Source organism: Corvus kubaryi, unplaced genomic scaffold (genome assembly GCF_017639235.1).
Source record: "Corvus kubaryi isolate FWS band 111438036 unplaced genomic scaffold, C.kubaryi_AGA036_p1.0 37341, whole genome shotgun sequence".
NCBI classification, from domain to species: domain Eukaryota; kingdom Metazoa; phylum Chordata; class Aves; order Passeriformes; family Corvidae; genus Corvus; species Corvus kubaryi.
In genome coordinates, this window is record NW_024581112.1 from 3,300,797 (window position 1) to 3,321,826 (window position 21,030).

Consider the following 21,030-nt stretch of genomic DNA (forward strand, 5'->3'; position numbering starts at 1 on the left):
CTTTGGTACAGAAGTATGAGGAGAAAATATTTCTTGCATACAGAAGACTGTCAAAATTAAATTTTTGTCTCCATTGAAAGAAAAACTTTTCTGTGAGAATTTTCTGTACATTTCACATTTGGCTTTGAAATGTTCTTCAGAAACAAGCTCCTCATCAGGCACCATTTTCAATATATGCTAGCTCTTAATGTGGTCTCATTTGAAGTCTTGCATTGATTTCAGTGCTGTCTTTGCATACCAAGTAGAGCAGGGAAGAGACAAACAGTGCATTCTGCACATATCACCACATCATGTGAGGGAGGTATGGAATTAATGTGGGCAAGACTGGAGCACACAATTCAGTTTGGAAACTGTGGCACATCTAGGACAGACTTGCAGCATTTAAAGGAGGCCTCTGATTGTACTGTGCTACAATTGGGAAAACTATGCAGGCACTTGCTTGTTGTCTGAGCTCCATGAATAAACTAGCAGACAACTAGAAACTTCTCCTAGTATCCTGAGAATATATTTTCCCATGCAACATTCAAAAGGTGATTTCCCCTGTATTTTTGATGGCTTTAATGAAAGAGACAAGTCAATACAAGGCTATAAAAATATCTACAGAGAAATACAAGTGCTATACTCCTAAGACCTTTAATTTACTGGACGGTTTGCAGAACCCATTTTAGCAGAAAGGAAAGCATCACAAAGAGGAAGTTCCACAGACCTACTTACTCCATACTAGGTTTTACATGCAGAAACAGTTACAGAATCATAGAATGTTTGGGTTGGAAGAGACCTAAAAGATCATCTACTTCCAACCCCCCTGCCATGGGCAGGAACACCAGCACTAGGCCAAGTTGCTCGAATCCCCATAGCAATAGATAAAGAAAGGGGACTGTGGGTTGAAAGAGTTGCTTCTTTATAGCTGAGAGAAGATACACCTGTCCTCTGCTGCAGGGTGCTTTCCTTGCCTCGCTCAGGGAGTGCTGCTACATCTCTGTAAGTGGTTGTAAACAGCTTTTGCTCTGGTCCCCTTCCCTGCCAGTTTTGCTCATCTGACCCTGGGCAAACTCACTGAAGGAACAGAGCTGGCAGAGAATTTACAACCTAGTGTAAAAAACCCCAAACCCACAACATCAATCTTGTTCTGTTGCTCCCTCTGTAGAGGGACAAATCATGCCAACCACAAGCACTCAGCTCTGCTGGACTCTAAACTGGGATCTGGCTGCACAGATCCTGCTCTGAAGGGCAAGAACTCAGGTTGTACAGTTTGTCCTTTCATCCCTCCTCAATTTCCTTTATAAATAAAATATTTCCCTAGACACTATGGGTAACTCAGATGCTTCAATGTCAATTTTCAGCTTTCTGTAAGTCTCATAATTTACATTCAATTTGCAAAAAGGGAGCTCTGTATTCAGCCAGAATATTTTTCTGCAAATAATATTTGAGGAATATGGCATTATAATGTTTTTTCATACCAGCAAGAAGCTTTCCCTACCTAGACACTGAAAGAAATCAGGGTAATTAGAATGCTCAATAAAATTGTTTTGGGAAAAAGCACTACAGCTGAAATTTAACAAATTACTGTAAACAGTTTCTCAAATTTAAATTATTATATTGCCTGCTTTTTGTTGTGTTTGTGGTTAGGTTTTTAAAAAAGAAAACAGAAAATCTAAAATACTGAGATTGGATGGGAAGAAATGAAAAGCCCTGACTCCTAATCAAGGTTTTTTCAGTGTAACAGCAGAGAGAGGAATATTCATCCATATGTGACAAGGTAAAAAATAAAGCAAAAGAGGGAGAAAAAGTAGGATTTGATAGGCATTAGTAAGTACTATCTGAAGGACAAACTACATCCTGCAGAAATGCTTTAGAGCAGCATAAGGAAGACACTGAAGTACCTTAAGGATAGGGCATGGTCTGGACATTCAGGAATTACAGAACTATTCCAGGCCATTGCGCCTCTTTTAAGCAAAGGCTTTATTGCAGATAGAGGTGTTTTGGAAAAACAAAATGAACCCTAAGTAAAGTGAAGCAGTAGGGTACTAGAGGATAGCTCTGAGTTCTGGGTAGCTGCACTAGCTGCCAACACTGGGAAGACTCACACCTAGAAAACACATGCTTCTCTGGCATAGTAAAGCTCTTCCAATGTGCACACAAAATAGAAGAGAAAGGAAAACTGGCTTGTTAAAAATAACTTGGAGCGGAGGACTTGATTTTTTAATTATTTATGAAAGTATGAGTAGACCTGCAGTCCACTAGGAGAAAAATTAAAGGGTCAGTTATAAAGCTACATTTGCTACCTTAACTTTGCTAAGTTAAGAGGCAGAAGCACTGGGCTCTTTTCAGATTTTACATGCCCAACTCTTGGCAAACAGAAGGGGTGGGCAGGGTAACAGCAGATGAACTTATTAAAGGCAAAATATTAATTAAATATAACAGTGTAATTGTTCATGTACAGATATATTATGGATGTATTGTACCTCTTCCAGGAAAAAAAAATTCAAAACCAAATACAAAAACATGAAGTCTGTTTTCATGTAAAGTATAACAACTGTGGAAGCCTTTAAACTTCATTATCCATCAGATCCCTCTGAATCTGTCAACTATTGATGCTACCGTGAAGACTTCAGACCATCAATATTTTTAGTGGAAAACCACCCCTGGCTGAGAGTTCCTGCTCATGTCTTCTCCACAGGGAGATTAAAAGCAACTCTTGCTTCAATGGTTCCACCAGTTCAATGGCTGCTTTCGAAGTGTTGCTGATAGTGTGAATAAACAGTATCCAGCTAAAGAAAATTTACTGAGCTCTGTAGCTCTCACGATCCTGGGAAAAGTAAAAAAAAAGCAACTTTTCCTATGAGAACATAACAACATCCTGAGTCTCTTTTCTAGACTGTTAAGCTCATTGAGGGAATGTGAACTTGATTATGAAGAATGGCCTTCAGTGATATCCCTGTGGATCAGCTTCCATGTTTGTGTACATTCTAAGGCACGGCCAGAAGAGAGTAATTTGCCCTATATATATGACCGAAATATAAAATACCAAAATTCTCACTGTATGTGACAGTGTATACTACACAAAAGTTACATGAAGTGAAACTGTTTCTAGGCCAATGAATTGAGAAAGTTGAGATTTTCAAACAGAAATACATTAAAATAAATAGAAATGACCAGACACTCCTTCAAACCAACTGCTTCACCTGTAGGTAACTGCACTAAGCTACATACATAAAGCAGAGAAACCATCCCAGGAGGTCCAAGATCAGTTTGTATCCTACCTAAGAGTGCAAAATGCAATGACTTACAGTGCACAGTGATGGTGGTCGAGTCCATCATGCTTTTGTCAGTCAGAGAGCACCTGTATTGTCCTGTTGCATTTCGTCTCACATCTGTCATTATGTAAGTATCTGAGCTTCTTATACCTTCTGTTTCTCCCTGCGGGTGGAAAACAAGACTGTACATGGGCTTGCTAAACCCACTAATTTTTGTTGAGGATTTTTTAAATTATAAGGATAGCTAAATACTCCAAAGTACATATAGACAGGGCATCATTGAAGTGTAATTTCCTATTAATTATACTGAGGTTTACTTCCTGTGTGACAACATAATTTTAAAAAACAACTACAATCAAGAGCTTACTCTTTTAATTGAATGACTAACTCATTTTAAGAGAATGTTAATATACAAAATTTGAAAGTTTAGCAGAATAAGTATTGCAGAAATCAAAAACCAAAACAAATTGTGTAGCTAAATCTGATTCTGATATATTCAGTCTAGGACAAATCATGAACTGATTTGTACTGCATTGCAAATTTTTGAACAGCACAAGCAAACCTTGCTTTATCCACATCACAATATAGACCCTGGTCAGGTATACACTGCATTATATGCAGTTATCCACAGACACTGGTGTTCTGAATTAGCCAGCAAATGTTGCTTTCTGGCTGTCCAGTTCCCTAGTTTCCCCCTGATTACTGACTTAGATCAGCTTTGAAACAAGCATAGGATGATACCCTAATTCCTATCTCTGGATCCAGAAAGAGATTTATAATACCTCTGAGCCTTTTGAAGGGATCACCCACTGCAGCTCTTCTTGAGAGAAAAGACAGGGAGTCCAAAGATAAGACAAACTTGGGTGTTTAGCTCACTCACTGTGATAGTGGAGCAAGGAGAGATACCAGACACTTTTTCACTAGCATTTAGTGTGCTTCTAGGATGACTCACTGCATCTAAATGGCTGTTCTGAGATAAGGACTTCAGCTCCTAGCTCCCCTTGCTCTCTTCAGCAATTCAAACGTGCCAGGAGCCCAGAGTAGACGACAATTATGTTCAGAGGGTGATATGCTGGGTTTGAAATATCTGAAAGGATACCACTTCTGTCTTCTTGCAAGAGCAGCTCTGCTCAATGCTGCAGCAGGAACAAATAAGGCATGTAAAGTAGGAGCGGGAAGGAGGACATGGGAACAAGGACCAGAAGCCTTAGAATATAAAGTCACATCTGTCTGTGGACTTCACCAGTACTAAGAAGATTAATGGTAACAAAGCCTTTATTTTTCTCAGTCTGTGTCTTATGCATTTGACAGATTTGTTCTCCTGTGCTGTCACACACATTCTTTTTTGTTTTATATGCCACCAAACAATTAATTAATTAACTGAAGAAAAGAAATTGCACAAAGATTAATCTGTGAAAGTCCAAAATATAGCTGAATTAATTTGCTGTACTTTCACTGCTGGATCTGTGTTATGACAACAGATGAGTTGGTTTCCTTCAAGGTGCTAAACTGCTGTAATCAAAACTGTTTATTAAAATACCTGATGATGGGAAATGAAGCATTGTAATTTTTAGTAGGTCTATACTCCTGCAAAATTCGGGTGGGCTGGGGTAAAGGAGAGATTTTTTCAAAAATATTTTGCCAACTGAGGTGAGGCATTCTCAGAGCATGCTATAATGGTCAATGTCTATCTTCAGTGTTTGTCGCATCGAATTCCTTCATTTGTTACAAAACCACGTATACACTGACATGTAGCAATGTCTGTAGGAAGGAATGATACAGAATATTTCACTAGGCAGCGACAGCAAGGCAGGACGTACCGGAATGTAAAACAGGAACTCCTGTGGAGGAGGGTTGCCATTTCCTGAGCACTTCAGAGTGATGTTATCGCCCTCTTTAATGGTACTACTTTGTGGCAGCACTTGAATAGTCACCTTCTCTGTTGGGTCTGTGAAAATAATGTACATATTTAATAGCTTCAGCATAATCCGCACAGCAACATTATGCATGCAATATTCATGGCCCAAGAAAATGCAATTTTATCATCCTGCAGCTGAAAATATTTGCACGTGTAGATCTTTTCATAAAAGAACTTGAAGTTAATCACACTCTCTATATTTTTGCCAATTAAGTGCAAAGAAGTCATATGACATAAAATTCATTTTTCTTCTCCAAAATACCTGTAACTGAAACAGCAATGATTACAAACATATCATGTGCTTTAAAGCAAAAGAAATCCTGATTAGTATGAACCATTTCATGGTGTGATTTCATTATGAGGGATTAACTTGTCCTCTGTGAAATTCCCTTTTTGGAGGACTGCAGCAATCAGAAAAACAACTGAAGCTCTCAACACCATGTATTAGTACTAGATAATAGCCTTCTGGCATTAAAAAGAAAGAAATATGAACTAAGCAACTATATTCAGCCTATTCTATATGCTGATCACTACAGGCTTTCAGAAAGATAAATCTGGTGAACATAATAGGACCCTTAACATAGTCAACAGAACAGTAAATGTAACATACTTCTGTCATGTTCACTGAAGTTGAACTATAACTTACATTTTACTTTCACAATTTTCTAAAGCATTCTTTAGCAGATGCTATTCTTTCTAAGTAGAGGCTTAAATATAATTTTTAAAAAACAAAGTAAAATGAACAAAATTAAAAAAAATAATATGGGCAGATAACTCTCACCATTTTAATTTCAAAGGATAAATAAAAGTCCATCAGAGATGCCAGTCTTGCATTAAGATACAGTACAGCGCACCTTATTAGGCACTAAAAAATCTCCACAGCAAAGAAAGTCCTGGCTGACAGGTGATTTTGTGTGCTTAGTGAAGCGTGTGCTCTACAGCCCTTCCAACCCTCCAGGCATTTATCACGTCTGTCTTCTGTGACGGGATTTCTCAATAACAGGAGCTGCAATTCACTGGGGCCTCTCAAGGACTGGGAGCCCCAGCAGAGCACAGCACCTCACCCCTCCTCAGGGCAGGAGGGGTACTGGATTCCAACCAGCCACAGCCTCCCTCCCTCCTTCAGAGCCTCCGCTCCCTTCCCTGGCCGAACAGGCTCCTTCCCCAGTACCTTCAGAGCTGAGGCACAGCTTCTCCTGCTTAGAAAAAGGAAGTCCAGCATCACTGCTGGTATGGGAATACAACAGATGCAATGAGATTGCTGGCCAGGAATGACATGCATGCCCTTCTTGGTAGCTGCTGGACCAAAAACTCAGTTTCAGGGGCTGCTGCAAAAACGTGTGTCTCCTTCTGTCAACTTTACGTTAAGGTAAACTTATCATAAAGAACGTCTAGATATATCCTGGAATTGCTTAGGCTTTGTCTCAAGACTGAAAAGGGAGGAATTAATAAAGAGTAAGACTTTAGGACTTTAATCTAGAACAGGTTTTTCCTCTCAGAGATAAACAGAACTGGATGAAATGGGCACAGTTAAACAAAAGTAACATTCTTGCAAAGCACCAGTCTTTTCTGTAGAAATATCTTACCCTTCTATCTACTGTAAACAACCAGGAGCAAATTTTAATTTAATTTGCTAAACTAGAAAAAAACCCCAAACATACAGAAGTAAATAGCAAAAGACTACTTAAACTAAGATGTTTAAGATGAAGAGGCCACTCTTCTGAGGAAGATGCAGCCTGAGAACAGGAAGATAGTATCCAGTGCCACGCAGAGTGGTGTTTGGCATGAGTAATGTGCTCCCCTGCTTTCATTAATAAACAGGAGCAGCCTGGTGAAGGCACGTCTTGCCTCTCAGTGGCACATATTCCTGACTTGGTGTTTCTGCAAACTTGAGATTCTGCTTTCAACAACAGCAAAATTCCAGGAGCCAGCACCAAAAGGCAGCCATTTAGTAGATGAATGCTGCTATCCCAGAGCTGTCCCAGCCAATGTGCCATTTCAAGGAAAACACCAATGCTGGAAGCAGTATGAGTGTGAAGTGCCTTTGACTCTAATCTGTCATGTAAAGCAGTTTATCCATAACAAGACAGACACCTAACAACACGCCATGACTGGGAAATCTGCTTGACAAACATTATCTTTTTACACTGATTACTGCTGAGGAGAACCCCACATAACTGGAGCCTAGATAATTAAATATCTGAAATACTATCTAAGTGCCCACTTCCAAGACTTCTCTCCTAGTACTCCTAGCTTTCAGTAGCTTCCTTGCTTGCAGCTGCAAAACCAAGCACGTAACTGCTGCTAGCTGAGCTAAATTATCCTAATCCAAGTAACATCCAACACAGCAAGAGCTAATTCACTCTTCTTCTCACACTAGGTTACAGTGGCTGGCTCCTTCCAGGACATGAACTAGCTTATTAAACACTTGCATGCTAAAGATTGCACTAACTCAATACAAAGGATAAAATAAAAAAACAAAACAAACAATGAAACATTTCTTAGATCCTGAGTGAGTAGATATATCTTTAAAAAAATCTTCTGCCGGTATAATTTTAATCATGCTCTCCCCATTTCTTTAGGATAAATGGGTAAGTTGCAAGGAATGAGCAGCAGGTCTTTATGATTTTGTTCTATTGGTTTAGAGATGCAAAATATCATAGTTTTGACAGTCCATATAAAATAAAAAAGGCTGAAAGACTTCAATTTCTTAGAGTTGGAGTCTGACATTTTTTTAATCTGCATTATATTTGACTCATTAAAAAAATCACAATTATTGAGAAACGAATTAGGATCACTGTACTAAACTAAAAAAGCAAAACCAAATCAGACAGGCCATTAACATCAACTAACAGAAGTCATGAAATACATCTGTTAACAAAGAATTTCACAAATTCATTTGGAGATGCATTTATGCAGAGTAAGGAACTGAAGTTACAGCAGATGAAAATACTCATAAAGAAAGTTGGGAAACTCCACATTCTAAAGACAGAATTCATACTTGAGGCCTCTTCTGAGGTACTGAATGGTGTGCCTGCCTTCCATTATTTGCTAATTAGCAGCACACTGGTGGAATTAATTAAATTGTGTATTACTAGACCAGGACTAGAAGAGCTAGTTTATCAACCATTAAATCTTTATACAGAGGGCACACTATACACGGCCAGTGACCATCCTGCAGCCGTGCAGCCTTCTTTTCCCCTCACATGGGGAGTTCTTACTTGCGAGTGCATGTAGTACATGCACCACAGGAACCTGGAAGAGCCTCACCCTCAACAGGTGAAGTGGCCCTAATGCATGAAAGCAGAGGGGAAATGAGGACAGCACAGCACCTCTTGGCAAGTAATAGCAACAAATGCTTTCTGGTCATTACATTTCTTTCCTGGGAACATCTGCCATGCACAGCAGGAGTTATTCATAGTCATGGGGCTCCACAAATGACAGAAAAAAAAGCCACAGTGAAATTTGGTGCCCAGCTTTAGATCCAAACCAAAAAAATAAGAAATGCTTCTAGCTTCAAAGTGATGAGATAGGTGTCTGCAGGCTTGGAATGCCTGTGGTGTTTCCAGGAGTAACAGTTGTCCCAGGGGCTTTCTTCTCCATTAGTTCTTCTGCTTGTCATTCTGGAGAAACAGCTGGTGAAAAGACAACCTTAATCCAGAGGAAACCAAAGACCTCCAAGGTTTGGTTTTATTTGGGCAAGGTCAAAACCGATCCCCTACCCTGTGGCTCAACAAACTTTACCTGTAGAGGAAAAGCAACTATCATCTAGGCAGAACATACATGGCACTTCCAGCCCATGGCTTTTGTTTTCAAGGCAATGGTGCACTCACACTGCATGGAGAGATCCAGTGCCTTACTTATTTGCTTTGTATTCAGCTGGATTACACAGCTGTCATACAATTTATGCTAAGACATAGATGCTGGGCTGTATACTTAGACCCTATCACTCCCAAAACAGGGACTAATCTTTTTATAAGATGAGGTATTTCTTGAAGTGTGCAGAGAGGTAACACTTGATTGGATATATTGTCTATCTCTGGTTCCTCTACATCCTGCTGTGACCTGCTCCCTTCTACAGTCCTTCAGAAGTGTCATTTTACAAGACTTTGAAATGTCTCTTCCCCTGGTCTCTAAGTGCTGCCACCTCCTCTGATCTTTCCTTGCCAACAGCCTGTTTTGTTTACTCGAAGGAGCATTTTGATTTCCACATCTGTCAGTAACACAGTAAGGAAGCTGCTTTAGAATTCAGTCCAGTTAGAAGCAATTATTTACACAAATTCTCTACTTAAAAGTCTACCAATATTCAAAATATGTATTTTAAATGTAAAACACAGCATCTTACAGCTGTAGAGAAGCATTTTATGCAAGGTAGACAGCCAGCATTAACTGCTTGGTGCTGACTCTGCAAAGATGAAAAACATTTGAGTTTACTAAAAACTGTATTATGTATTTACTGCATATTTCAGGGGGCACAGAATCAACCACTATAACTTCTCTTAAAATTCTCAAAAGCCCATTTCACTGTGACTCTTTATGGCTACCACTTTTGTCAACGAAATCTTGATATTCAGTATTCTATTGTTAGGAAAAATGAAATCTCATGTAAATCTGAAGATAATAAAAATCACCTTGGCAATGTACTCAGACCTTCTTGATACAAACCAATTTTGAAGAAACCATTTCAATAGCCAAGAAGCAGTAACTCTCTAATTTTGTAAACTGTTTTTGATTTTGCTTTCCCCTGCCCTGGAGGTAGACTTTGTACAGCAAAAGATGCTTTTTTGATAACTTACAGTGAACATCGAAGACAACTGGTTCAGACTGCATAGTTTTCTGGCCAGATGGTCCATAATAAGTCACAATGCAAGAGAACTTGGCATTTACATCCTCCTTTGTTGGCATGTACTGAAGAGACGATGTCATGGTGAAAAGTCCAGTTGTTCTGTCCACAATCTTTTGCAAATTTATGACCACAACTGAAAAGGAAATAATGTTTCAGTGTCACACAGACAGAATTTGAAACCTTTTTCCTGTATGTTGTTGCCTGTTCTGCATTTGTGATCAGGCTGCAAACACACAAGCAGCATGACATGTCACCCAAGAGATTGTACAAACTTTTCCTGTTGTACTGCCACTGAGGTATACAAGGAACATTTTACCAACAACATACTCCTAACCTACCAAATATTTTAAATCCATTCCAACAAAAAAAACCTAGTTGCAAACTGGTGGGGTTTTTAATACAAATCTCAGCCTAATTTGTAAGACAGAAAGAAGGCCTCAAAAATGATGGCAAAAAAATTAGGATCAAATTTATTTTTTAAGCTTTCTCTGATTTATGGAAGGAAAAATATTGTAGCCTGATCAGTCTGTCAAAGTTGAAAAGAAGGAAAAAAATAGTCATTCATACATATCCTGGAAAATAACAGTTGTATAAGATGATGGTCTACATGGTCCAAAACACAATATTGAACAGGTATGAAACTGAGACAGTTAATGCCTTATAAGAAGTTGAAAATTAGATACAGGTTTCTATTGGTTACATAGGCCCAAAAATAGCTTTGTGATAGCATTAATAAAGGCAATTCTCCTCCCTATGATGTGGTTTTAGAACTGGTACCAAAAGAGAAAGATTATGTGGCATAGCTTGGGTACTCTGAAAGGGCTAAACATCTTCTAGTTACATCTGTATATACATACAAGTAGCTTTTCTCAAAGGAAGAATATATTAGAAGAAAGCAGAGCAACCCTTATAAACACTCTTCTTGAGCCATGTGTGGATCCAGGGACATTGGTCATTACCAAAACATACCATCATCCACGGGCTGCAAAACTCTCCCGTTTTTGTACCACGTGACATTGCCCTCGGGATAACTGTCCCTTGCAATGCACTCCCCGAGCTGCAAAACAGACAGGAATTAGTCACTGGTTTTCTCCACTAGGTTTTGACATAATTTTGTTTTTACTTATGCTGTTTTAGGTAAAAATTTCTAGAAAGTTCAAAGGCTTAACCTCAACTGCTTTTCTTAAATACGGAAAATCAAATCAGTGAGGTACAATTTGGAAGAGGGTGGTGGGCCTAAGGTCAGGACGGCCCTTGTTTGCAGATCAGGCAGGAATAAAGAGAGTAGTGGCAAGGCAAATGCTCTGTGCTCAGCCTGGCTATAGACTTACAGGCAGGTGTTCATTCACCTCTCTGAGCCACCACCTCTGTCTGGACTGAAAAGGGACTTCAGGCAGCTGTCAAGAACATAACTGTGAAGGAGGATGCTTCTCTTACCATTTGTAGCTTCTCTGTTTCTAAGAGGTCTGCTTGATGTAAGATTTCTGGTTGAGAGGGTTGTTCTAAAACATAAATAGGATAAAAGTACTGGTGAAGGGGGCACAAACAGCTGTTTGAAAAGCAAAAAAAATACTAAAAATATGTGGACTTTTGAAACTAAACAGAATAATCTGGCCTGATTATCACAGCCTTACCTATGTTTTCCCATTAAAAGAAGAAAAGGTGAGGTACTTCTCTCTCAGTATTGGCAAATGGATTGAGAAGAACAAACTCTCACTTTAAACCTGTCACGCCTTCCATAATGAATTCCATGTATTCTGACAATACATCTTTTAGCCAGACAGACTAGTTCACCACCCAGGAGGAGAGAATCTGATCTGATCTATCGATTTATAGGATATACATGCTGGAGAAGGAGCCAGTGGTACAGAAACTGTAGCAACAAAAAAGCAGCTTTCCTGCAGATATTACTGTAGCTGAGCTGTCAACATTATACAGGAACAAAGTCAACCTAATAATTCTTCTAATGTTTATTTTTTCCTAACTGGGATTATTACATTTAAGAAATTCAGATGATAGAGAGAAGTGTAATTATTTTAACCAATTCTGTGTTAGTTATAACTCTCTTAAAAAAACACAAACTTTTTCTTCAGTGCCAGTAAGTCTTTTTATTTACTTTTATTATGGTAGATGGACCTCTTGGCTTGCCAAAGTGGAGGATCTATCAGTGTTTCCATCATAAAAGACTACTTTCTAGAGACTATATAACTTGTCTGTTAAAACAGTTTGGCCTGAAGCCCGGAATGCAAATTTTTATCTCCAAAAAGAGACAGTTTTCCCCACAATTTTAAAAGGAGAGGGGAAGAGTGAAGGAAATAAAAAATAAATCAATGTCTATACAGTCAAGGAGAGCCTCTACACCCTATCTATACTGTTTAAACAAGCATACTTTGACAGACTGAAACATTCTTAACCATGTCAACTTACAGAACCCTTTCCCCAAATCAAGCTTCCTATGAAGCACTGTTTGTATGTCACTAATCCCAGCCCTAAGTGAACTTCACCACTATCTTGCCAAGGTCTCTACACACACTGATGAAGTTGCTGATGTGCAGATGCACTGCTCCTGTTGTCACAGACGTAGCAAGCCTGTGTGTTTTCCCAATAATCCATTTTACTTGTGCACATACATGCACAGATACTCTTCACTTGGATGACTACTCCAGGACAGAGCAAAATCAGGTCAAAAGTGAAATGAAAGTGAATAAAAGAATCTATTCATCTGACATTTTCAAACAACTTTGCTTGTGGCAAAAAAGAAAACCAAACAAAAGAAACAGTCAAAGCTATACACTAAGACCATCATATTTTCTTCTAAAGACTAATAAAGATCTTTATTTTTAGGAGAGATATGCATGTTTATTTCTCTTTTGTCAGCTTTAAAGGAAAAAGGTGAATCTTTTTCATATAAGAACCAGTCAGGGACAAAATATTTTCCTGTCAATTCAAGAAAACGTGGTTTTACAAGACCATTAACAGGCCTTCTGGGTCAGATTTTTGGGTCCCATAAACAGGGATAGTTGCCTGCCTGTCCCAGTCACCAGCTGACCAAGCCACAACACCTTCTTCCACCTCAGCTTTGCTTCTTTTCATCTCTCATCTCCCCCAGGACTGATTAGATGAGACCCTGTTTTTGGTGCGTTGGACGCCCCTGCCCCGCAGTGATCCTATGAGGGAAAGGGGAGGTCCCCTGCTCCGTAGCTGCTGTGTGGGGCTCTCCTCGTTCTGAGTGCTCTGTGACTGAGCAGATGTTCCACTTGAGAGGCTGCCACCTGCTCTCTGAGAGCAGCCTCCAAAGGAAATGCCTGCTGCCAGACCCCCACAGCCGCTGCACGTGCACAAAGGTAATTCACTGTAAAACACTTACTTGGCATTTACCAGCTCAGCGTCTGAAGGGAGAAAAAATTTTAAACTTGGCAGCAAACCCCACTTTGGTGGGTTTGCAACTTCAGCACACTGCTTATCTCTCAGCTTAAGAGCTTGCCAGAGTACTTTTCAACTCTATATAGGCCTCATAATAGAGGGAAAAAGAGTTCACTGCCTACAAAAGCCAAGTGTCAGTGCAGCAGGACAGCAGCTCTGTCTGCTGGGCTGCTCTGCTTTGGAAACTGGCCATTTAATTCCACAAAAAAGTTGCTGACAGGATCCATCTGGAAAGCTGGTAGTGCTTGTTTGAGTAGTCAGTGAGAGAGATTAGCAGGTGGTAACTGCACAACGAGCCATTTCAGCTCCTTCGTCCTGAGTTAATCAGGTAGCACAGCTGAGGGCATAACAAGCTCCAGCAAAACCCAGGATCAGCCATGACTCCTGGGATGCAGCTGATTTTCAGGTGCACAAGGTCTTGGTTTATGAGGGCCACACTGCAGCTGCCTAGCTCTGTACCTGTGGCTCAATGAGTTAGAAACTCCCCTGGCTAAACAAACGAAGCTTGCCAGCTTAACTCTTAACTCTTCTGCAATTAAAGCAAGCAAACAACTAAAAATGAGAACTTAAAAACCAGACTCAAGAAAATTAAATGCAAAGAAAAGTTAAGAGAACCATGAATAAAGTTGTGAATGCAAAGTGAAAAAACATAAAGGTAATTTTTCTTGCAGCACTAAGTTGGCCATATTACAAGCGTGGCATCCTCCCTTCTTATCTTCCTTAGTAAACAGAAGATTTCTCTATTAGTACTAATACACAGAATAAACCAGACAAGCTGTGCTCCATGGCTGAGTTAGCATTGTGTTCATACTTAGTAGAGTACACAGTAATTCAAGCAGTTAGCATTTCATTTCACCATATACCACTGCCTCATCTACATATTTACTACTGTGCAATAAGTAAACATGATAATTCTTGATCATTTCCTTTGAAGCACTGTGTTTACAATGCGTGCTCTGAGCACACTCGTCCCTGTTGTCATTAATTCAATTGTTCTTGCAGTCAAATTGAAAGTGAAACGAGGGAATTACTATTGGCTCCTAATCTGGCCTTAAACTCATTTATGTGACTGACAGCATAGACATCATTGAGGACTCCCTGACACATTCTACCTGAGAAAAGCAAAAGAATGCCCTTCCAAAACATGAATTTGTTTTTCAAGCAGAGTGTGATCACTTTGAAACTGCCCGTACCTGCAGTCAGCGTGTTCCCACAACAGACTTACTTTGACTGTGTAAATCTGCACCTGAAGAGCAACAAAGGCCAAAAGCCATATAAAAACATGAAGCTAAGGAAGATAAGACACTGCAGCCACAGCCCCGTGTCCCTTAAAAGCCACAATGGACGCCTCCCCAAGCTGGCTCAGGGTTTGATGGATTACACTTCTGCTCTGAATCAGCACCAAGAAGAGACCAGGCTTGTCCTCGCTCCTGTGTGAGCTCTGAGCTGGGCTGTGCCTCAGAGGACTGGGGTTTGCACTGCAGACCAGCCTTGCCATCGAGCTGTAGTGATACCAAACAGTAATAAACCTTGCTTTGCTCCAGGAGAGAATGGCAGACTGGTACTTCTCCTTCCTACCGTTCAGCAGGGGACAAAACAAGCATTTGGGGCTGGTGGCTCATTTTCCAGCCCCTTGCTCTCTCCCTCACGGTTCGTGCTGTTGCACAGTAGCTGCTTAGAGCCACTTCAAACCTCTTGCCTGAACTAATTCTACAGACTGCACACGGTTAATGTTTCCCTCCCGCAGAAAAATTTGCTCTGAGAACAAATGGAAAATAATCAATGCTAATTTTACATTTTTCATTTCCAAGGCCAAATGACATCACATAAGTGAGTCATTATCAAAGCCTAAAATTCTCTTTGAGCCAGCACTTATCATGAATAAACTGCAAGTGCAGGCAGTCCTGTTACATAAATGCCACCAGTAGATTACATTTTTGAAAGCTGCAGAAATTTGCTAGTCTTAGTAATTTACTGAGCCAAACTTACTTTCTTGGCTTTAATCCTGCCTTAAACAAAAGTTTCTGTAATTTATGATTCAGATGCTGATGAATGTTAATGGTAGTAACAACTAGATTTACTTACTGAAAACTTTGACTATCGTCGGCTCTTCGGAAACATCATCTTCTGTAACTAGCATACATACAAATCTCTTTTCATCACTGATTCTTGCATTCTTGATGGATAATGTATAGTTTTCTGAGAGACTCAACCTGTCTTTGTAGTCTGGTACATCATCATACTGTACATTTTTTTTTGTTGATGATCTGAAGGCAATAAATACTGGAGATCCATTTGGCATTTCCTATAATAAAAGGATAAACACCTCTATTTTGCATAAACACTCATTTAAAAGTTCCTGAAGATTTGCAATTGGTACAACCCATAATTTCAAAAAAAACCCTCTGCAAACTGTATCAGATGGCTTTTTTTTCCTGATTAATTTCTACTGTACATAGAAGAAATTCAGTGTAATAAGAGAGCTAGTTTAAGACTGCCATGGTATACATTGAGCATATCATCAATAGAAATTATTTCAATCCTTTTGCTCAATCTCAGCATAGCAAAGGGCTTTCTCTAATAAAAGCTGGTGTTTTTGGCAGCTCTTGCCAGTGTCTGTATGAAAAAGTACTTGAAATAGACGCATGTGTGAGCTAGTCTCAACAGCTTCAATTTCCTTTTTTCATTATTGTTTTACATATTCATATTGTTTATTCGGGATATTTAGACTTCATTCCAAATGCAGGATTTAATCAGGCATAACTGCCTATTTTATTCTAAATTAGTTTTTAGCTTTATTTCCCTTTGTTTTTAAAAGACCCGAGAGCTTGTAGTATGGGAATATACATACAATCAAATACTGTTAATCTGCAAAGTACCATTTTCTAGACATCCTCCTTATGCAGTTGCCATCCCAAGAAGGAATACAAAGTTGACAGCCTTACACAAATCTCTCATATAAAAATCTGATTTTTTGAGGGACAAAGTTACAGGGACGGTTCTACAGGATTTGATTCCTTCCTCCTTACACAAACACGTGCACAGAGCAGACAGACAGTATCTGCCTTTATTTAAAGAGAGGTGAAACACTGATTCTATCTTTATATTTTGTATTGTGCTGGGGGCTGGAAAAGGTTTTCATTCTCTTTTGTCCCTTATACCTTGCAGCACTGGTGTTAGCAGTGTTCCCAGCACAATACCTCAGCTGGACTGCAGAGCCCACAAAAGCATGACGATGCTGTGACGAGATGAGTGGTGTCGGAGCTGGGCAGAAAGCAGGAGGCATCAGCTAGCTGTGGAGTTTAAATTCCCTTGCAGTCTTTCTCCCTCTCCTACTTTTAACTGCTGGATTTGTCTAGATGTCTGTCACACAGGAAAGAAAACACTGTCTTGACTTGATACACAGGAAGTTGGCTGTCAAGTGCAAATGAGCTCCTGACTCCCATAGCCTACCTAGCTGCAAGCACACACAGGTAGACCCTGAAGTGAGCAACACCTGCCATGGTGCAAGTTTCCCAGTGCCTCCACATTCCCACCAGGAACCCAAATTGCTCCTCACAAGGCAGGAGAGAAGAAAACAGAGTTCCTCCTTCTTCCAACTAAATAATCACCTGATGAAAAAAATGAATCCAACCCTCTCTGTTGCCATGCTGTTAGCTGCCCCAGGAGAAAAGGCATCACTTTCACTTGCTTGTGTGGGCTGTCAACAATTTCATACAACAGAAACTTAGACAGGCTTTTTTGTATGTTAGGTTTTGTCTCCCTTTCCATTTAGAAGAAGCTACAACATCTCCACTTGCTGCGTGGTACTTGTCCAACACAGGCAATCCAAATGCAATGGAAAAAGATAACACGTTTCTATTTTTCAGAATATCCTTGCACCTTCAGAGAGATGGACTTGTGTCTTCCCAAGAAAAGTCAGCAGACTGAAAAAGCTACTGCAAAATGTAGGCACTCCATCTTCTGAATGCTCCTATAAAACAGTTTTACTTCTCCCTTTTGGGGAAACGTTCTCCACAGACTTCTGACTTCATTTCCCAAAATGTGTTTGCAGGAAAGGAACTACTGAGTGGATAGGGGCTGCAAAAGCTGCAAACCTGAAGGTAAAAAGGAAGGAGCTAGGGGAAAATAGGACTCCCCCTGCCACTGGCAGATCATTCTCCTGTAAAATAGGCTGGTGGATGCTATTTGTAAAGAGAGAGCTAGCGCTACATAATTTTAAATCCACTGTCAAACTAGAAATTATCTATTATTCCAGGTACATTTTTTTTGAGCAGAAGAGAAAATTTAGATGAACTTCACAGAGGCAGGAAAACCATTTGTCTCAATACCAGTCTGAGAAGCAAAAGGGGTTTGGTATGCCAGCATTTTTATCCGCATATGCTTCCAGGTTTCATTTGACTTTGATATTCTGATTCTCCTTTTGACCTGGGATACCGATCATATACAGGAGAAGCTCATCCTGCAGTGTTCCTACTGCAGGCTGGCCAGCACACCTAGAGAGCACCCACATTTTTGCCTCTGTTCCCTGACAGAAATGGCAGAGTGAAACCAGCAGCCACGCTCCTAAGGTCAGCTCTGCTCTCTTCTTCGCTGTGTATTGAGCACAACGAAGCCTGAAACAGATCCGAGTGACTGTCAGATCAACCAAAGGCGGGGCAGGGCTTTTTCCCAGGGATGGAGCATGCTCTGCTTCCGGCAGCTGACTTCAAAAGTGCTCAAATGTACAACAATGGCTCTGTCAAGTGAGCAAGACACCACTGGATAACATGCCAGATCTCTAATACAGGTTGGCAGAGAACTCCTGAATAATTATTTCTATTGAACAATGAGATTAATTCCTCAAACCTCTAATCGACGCTTGGCAGAAATTATACAGCTTGGAATCTTGCAGTCTTATAAACACGGGAATAAATGGCTTCATATATGAGGCAGAAATACTATCATTTGGAATCTTAAAATCACACACACACAAAAAATACACATCATCTTATAGCAGCTCTAACAAATATAAAGATGAGCTATACTTACATATTTCCATTTTCCAAACATAAGACCATCTGGTACTTCTAGAGGACAAGGCATAGTAATAGTGTCTCCATATACTGCATTTACTGTGTACAATCCCAGAGCTAGAGGAGAAACAGAAAGAGAAGAAACAATTTAAAGTGTTTTCTTGAATTCCCATATGCTAGATAATATTTGGTTCACACCTATTGCAACACCAGCTCCTTTGCAAATGATTATTTTCAGGCACGTAGGATTTATCCTCAATCCTGTAACAAAACAGAATTCCTGTCACTAAATTTGTTAAGTAAATGTTATGACATTTTTGAACCCATGTTTCCTGCTGGAGTCAATGGGAGCCAAGTGGATTTCCAAACACAACTGCACCTGTTCAACCAGATTAATACCTACCCTACAATTGGGATTGTCTCAAACTTAAAATGTACAAAGGGAAAATCCCTAAACCTTTATTTTCTTCATCTGAAAAAAGAGCCAATTCTTCCTGGGAAGGTTACATTGCAATACACTACTGTGAGGAGGCCACCAAAGAAGTGATACTCTGACTGCTCCACAACATTAAAAACCTAGGAAATGATGACAGAAAAGAGAATGATAATATTAAAATGTGTTCCCTAAAACCTGGGGGGGAAAAAAACTAGTCTGTACGTTTAGATTTTGGAAAAATGAAGTGAAATGCTTCTATGAGCTATTTAAGAACAGCTTTTTTTGTAAGCCTCAGCACAATGTTATTGTGCTAATGCATATAAATTTACAGAATAAAACTGACCCACTTATTTTCATTGTCCGAAACATGTGAATTGAACAAAACCAACAGACCCTAAAGTGAAGAAATGCTGAAATGCAAGGAGGCTTAAAGGGGAAGATGTTACAACTTGGTGCATTTACTACAATGCAACTTTGCTTCTAGTTTCCTTAGTTGCCTCTTGTTTGCTGCTCCTTGCACTGGAGAGAGCTTTTGCCTCTGGTGCTTGCCCAGAGAGTGTGCTGGCTGCCTGCTCTCAGCCGCACATCTGCGACTTCTGTCAGATTCTTTGCTCAGAGACTCAGGATCTCCCCCTTTGCTGCCCTTTCATTTGCAACTGTAGCTTAAGGGCTTGCTGCCAAAGGAACCGTATCTAAGAGTGAGAAGTAAGATGCTGCTGATGTAGCCAGGTGTTTCTGAGGAGAATCATCCATTCCTTCTAGAAACATTAATTTTTCTGGAGATTCAGCTCTTTCTTTCTATAGTTGGAAAAGAAACAGGTTCCCATCCACCCCCAAAGACCTGAGCCACACACCCCTCTGCTTTTCCCAAGTCATAAGGCAGTTGCTGGGAGGGCCTGACAATTCTATAGAGCACATAGCTGCACTCAATAGGGAGCTTTTTCAAAGGGATTGTTTTTTGTTTTAAAGAAAGTCATGCCTTTTCAAAGAGCCAAAACCTGAATTCCTTGACGACAATTTAAATTAAAAAGACTTCAGAGCATTTTTCTCACATAAGGACTTTACAGCTCACTTAACATCAGCTTGTACTTGTCACATGTATCACAGAGACAAATGAGGCTGTGGGGTTTGTGCTGTGTGATACTGCACAAAGAAACAGTACTCCAAAATCTTTCCTTAGAGAAGCTACAACCTGGATGGCACCACATGGTTAAGGCAAAAAAGCAGGCTGGAGCTTAATGGACTGAAGGAACACAGGAGATAACAGGCACCACTACCTGCATTTATCTTAAACTTTCATTCGTTCAACTGCTCCTTTTCAGCTAAAGCACTAGTAATCTTTCTGATTCTGTTACTTAATTAGTCACAAACATGCTTTAGGTGCATTATTCACACTATAAGTACTGGATGCTCTAATTTGTTATATGGTTCACAGGGACCAGCTGCTTTTCCTAAATGACAATAATGGTGATTCCACTAGATGGTGCTGAGTAAGTGCAATCTTTGAAAATGAAACAAAAATTTTTAAAGAGATCAGATAACTTCAATTTCATGGAAATAGAAGCAATGTTTTACAATATCAAGCCATAAATTGAAGTAAAATTCAAAGCTGGAATGAATTTTTCCCTTGGCCCTTTCTTGCACTCATCCTCATTCTGATCACCGGAGGGGGGGCAACGCAACTCTGGCTGTGCAAGCTGAATCCTGATTTTCATTTTTTTGCTACAGCTGAAAAAAGCTGTCCTTTTTTGGTTCCTCTCTCCCATGGGACCAAAATTACAACAGACTTGCAAATATATATTCAGTTAGTAAACTGGTTGGTACCTGTTCAAATTCCAGCTAAGTGCCATTTAGTAATTTGAAACCTGTAATAGTGTTTTGCACCACACGGAAAACCAAAAACTGCTCCTCTGATATGAGATACTCGCTGTTATTAGAGGAAATACTCCCTGTCATTAGAGGAAAACAAAATGGCCCCCAGGATCTGAAATGCTGCTCTCTTCTAGACACCCATTTAGCCCCCCCAAAATTGCTAAGGTAGCAAGTATACACAACTGAAGACTCAACAGCCTCACGAGGTGAATGAAAATGTTTCTGGAAAAACTCTTTACAGCATTCAGAGCAGGTAATTGATG

The 21,030-nt window shown here is 39.8% G+C and overlaps 1 protein-coding gene across 2 annotated transcripts in view; it reads right to left on the reverse strand.

Moving 5' to 3' along the window:
* ALCAM (activated leukocyte cell adhesion molecule) overlaps positions 1-18,609 on the reverse strand; it is a 35,674-nt gene extending 17,065 nt beyond the window's left edge. For both annotated transcript variants that reach the window (XM_042031634.1, XM_042031633.1), the window contains exons 1-7: positions 18,476-18,609; positions 15,530-15,749; positions 11,459-11,523; positions 10,991-11,078; positions 9,972-10,154; positions 5,078-5,205; positions 3,291-3,420 (exon numbers count right to left, since the gene is read on the reverse strand). In XM_042031634.1, the coding sequence (XP_041887568.1) occupies positions 3,291-3,420; positions 5,078-5,205; positions 9,972-10,154; positions 10,991-11,078; positions 11,459-11,523; positions 15,530-15,749; positions 18,476-18,529 (868 nt within the window). In that variant the 5' untranslated portion in view covers positions 18,530-18,609. The remainder of the gene's footprint in view (positions 1-3,290; positions 3,421-5,077; positions 5,206-9,971; positions 10,155-10,990; positions 11,079-11,458; positions 11,524-15,529; positions 15,750-18,475) is intronic.
* Positions 18,610-21,030: the final 2,421 nt, after the last annotated feature.